The sequence below is a fragment of the Monoraphidium neglectum genome, assembly GCF_000611645.1.
Source record: "Monoraphidium neglectum strain SAG 48.87 unplaced genomic scaffold scaffold03952, whole genome shotgun sequence".
In the NCBI taxonomy this organism is placed as follows: Eukaryota; Viridiplantae; Chlorophyta; class Chlorophyceae; order Sphaeropleales; family Selenastraceae; genus Monoraphidium; species Monoraphidium neglectum.
In genome coordinates, this window is record NW_014009677.1 from 4,994 (window position 1) to 5,927 (window position 934).

At 72.6% G+C, this 934-nt stretch overlaps 1 protein-coding gene across 1 annotated transcript in view; it reads left to right on the plus strand.

Annotated features, from left to right (window-relative positions):
* The window catches only part of MNEG_13636 (hypothetical protein), a gene marked incomplete at both ends in the record, with an annotated part of 3,450 nt that extends 2,730 nt beyond the window's left edge, over window positions 1-720 (plus strand). Inside the window, 2 exons of the mRNA XM_014037893.1 lie at window positions 164-263; window positions 526-720. Coding sequence (XP_013893347.1) covers window positions 164-263; window positions 526-720 — 295 coding nt within the window. The remainder of the gene's footprint in view (window positions 1-163; window positions 264-525) is intronic.
* Between the last annotated feature and the right edge of the window lie 214 nt (window positions 721-934).

Genomic DNA, 934 nt, shown 5'->3' on the forward strand with positions numbered 1-934 from the left:
GCTGGTGGGTCGGCGGGCGGGCCGTTTTGGGGGCGCGAGCGCCGCGTGCGCAACTCAGAAAGCCGCTCCAATCACGTCAGTCACCCTGGGTTTGCTCTTGCTGCCCGGCCGTGCCGCAGCGCCGTGCCGCGGGCCTCTGACTGTCCTTGCTGCTGCTCCTCAGGCGCCGCCCGCCCGCAATTTCACAGGCCAAGGCGACGGTCGACGCCGCCGTGTACCGCGCCGGGTTCGAGAAAGCCATCGGGGACGCCGCGGAGCAAAAGGTGCGCCCGCCCGCCCGTGCGCACGCGCGTGCGCCCCTCGCTCCCGACCCCGCCCGCTGCCGCCGGGCTTGCGCGCCCGTGCCCCCTTTGCCGCGGCCCCGGCTGCGGCGCGTGCGCAGAGCCGCGCCTGAGGCGCAGCTGCGGGGCCCACTTGCCCACTGGGGTTGCGGTCGAGCCCCCTTGTCAGGAGCCCACCCCGCTGACGTCATCCCCTCGTCATCCGACCCACTGTTTGCGACCCACCCTCTCCTTTTTGCCCCAGGCCGCGATGGATAAAATGGCAGCCAGCGCGACCGCGACCACGGCGTGCTACGAGAAGCTGGTGGGCAGCTACCGGGAAGCCGCGGGCCGTTCCGCTGCCTCTGGTCTTCTCCTGGGGTCTTCTCGGCTGCCGCTGAGCCTGGGACCAAAGGGCGCATACACGCACAGCCACGACAGCGCCGGGTGCCCGCCTTGACGCCCACACTTGGGTATATGGGGCTGGCTCGGTCCAGCCCGCAGGGCGGGCATCCACCCCGCTTTTCGCCAACTCCCGCCTCCCCTCAACCCCGCGCCCCCCCTCTGCCCCGCAGATCAGCGACACCACCGCCGCCAAGGCGCAGTGGGACCGGCGCGCGCACGCGCAGCAGCAGGCGCTCGACAGGGCCACGGCCGAGGTGGCCAACCTGCGG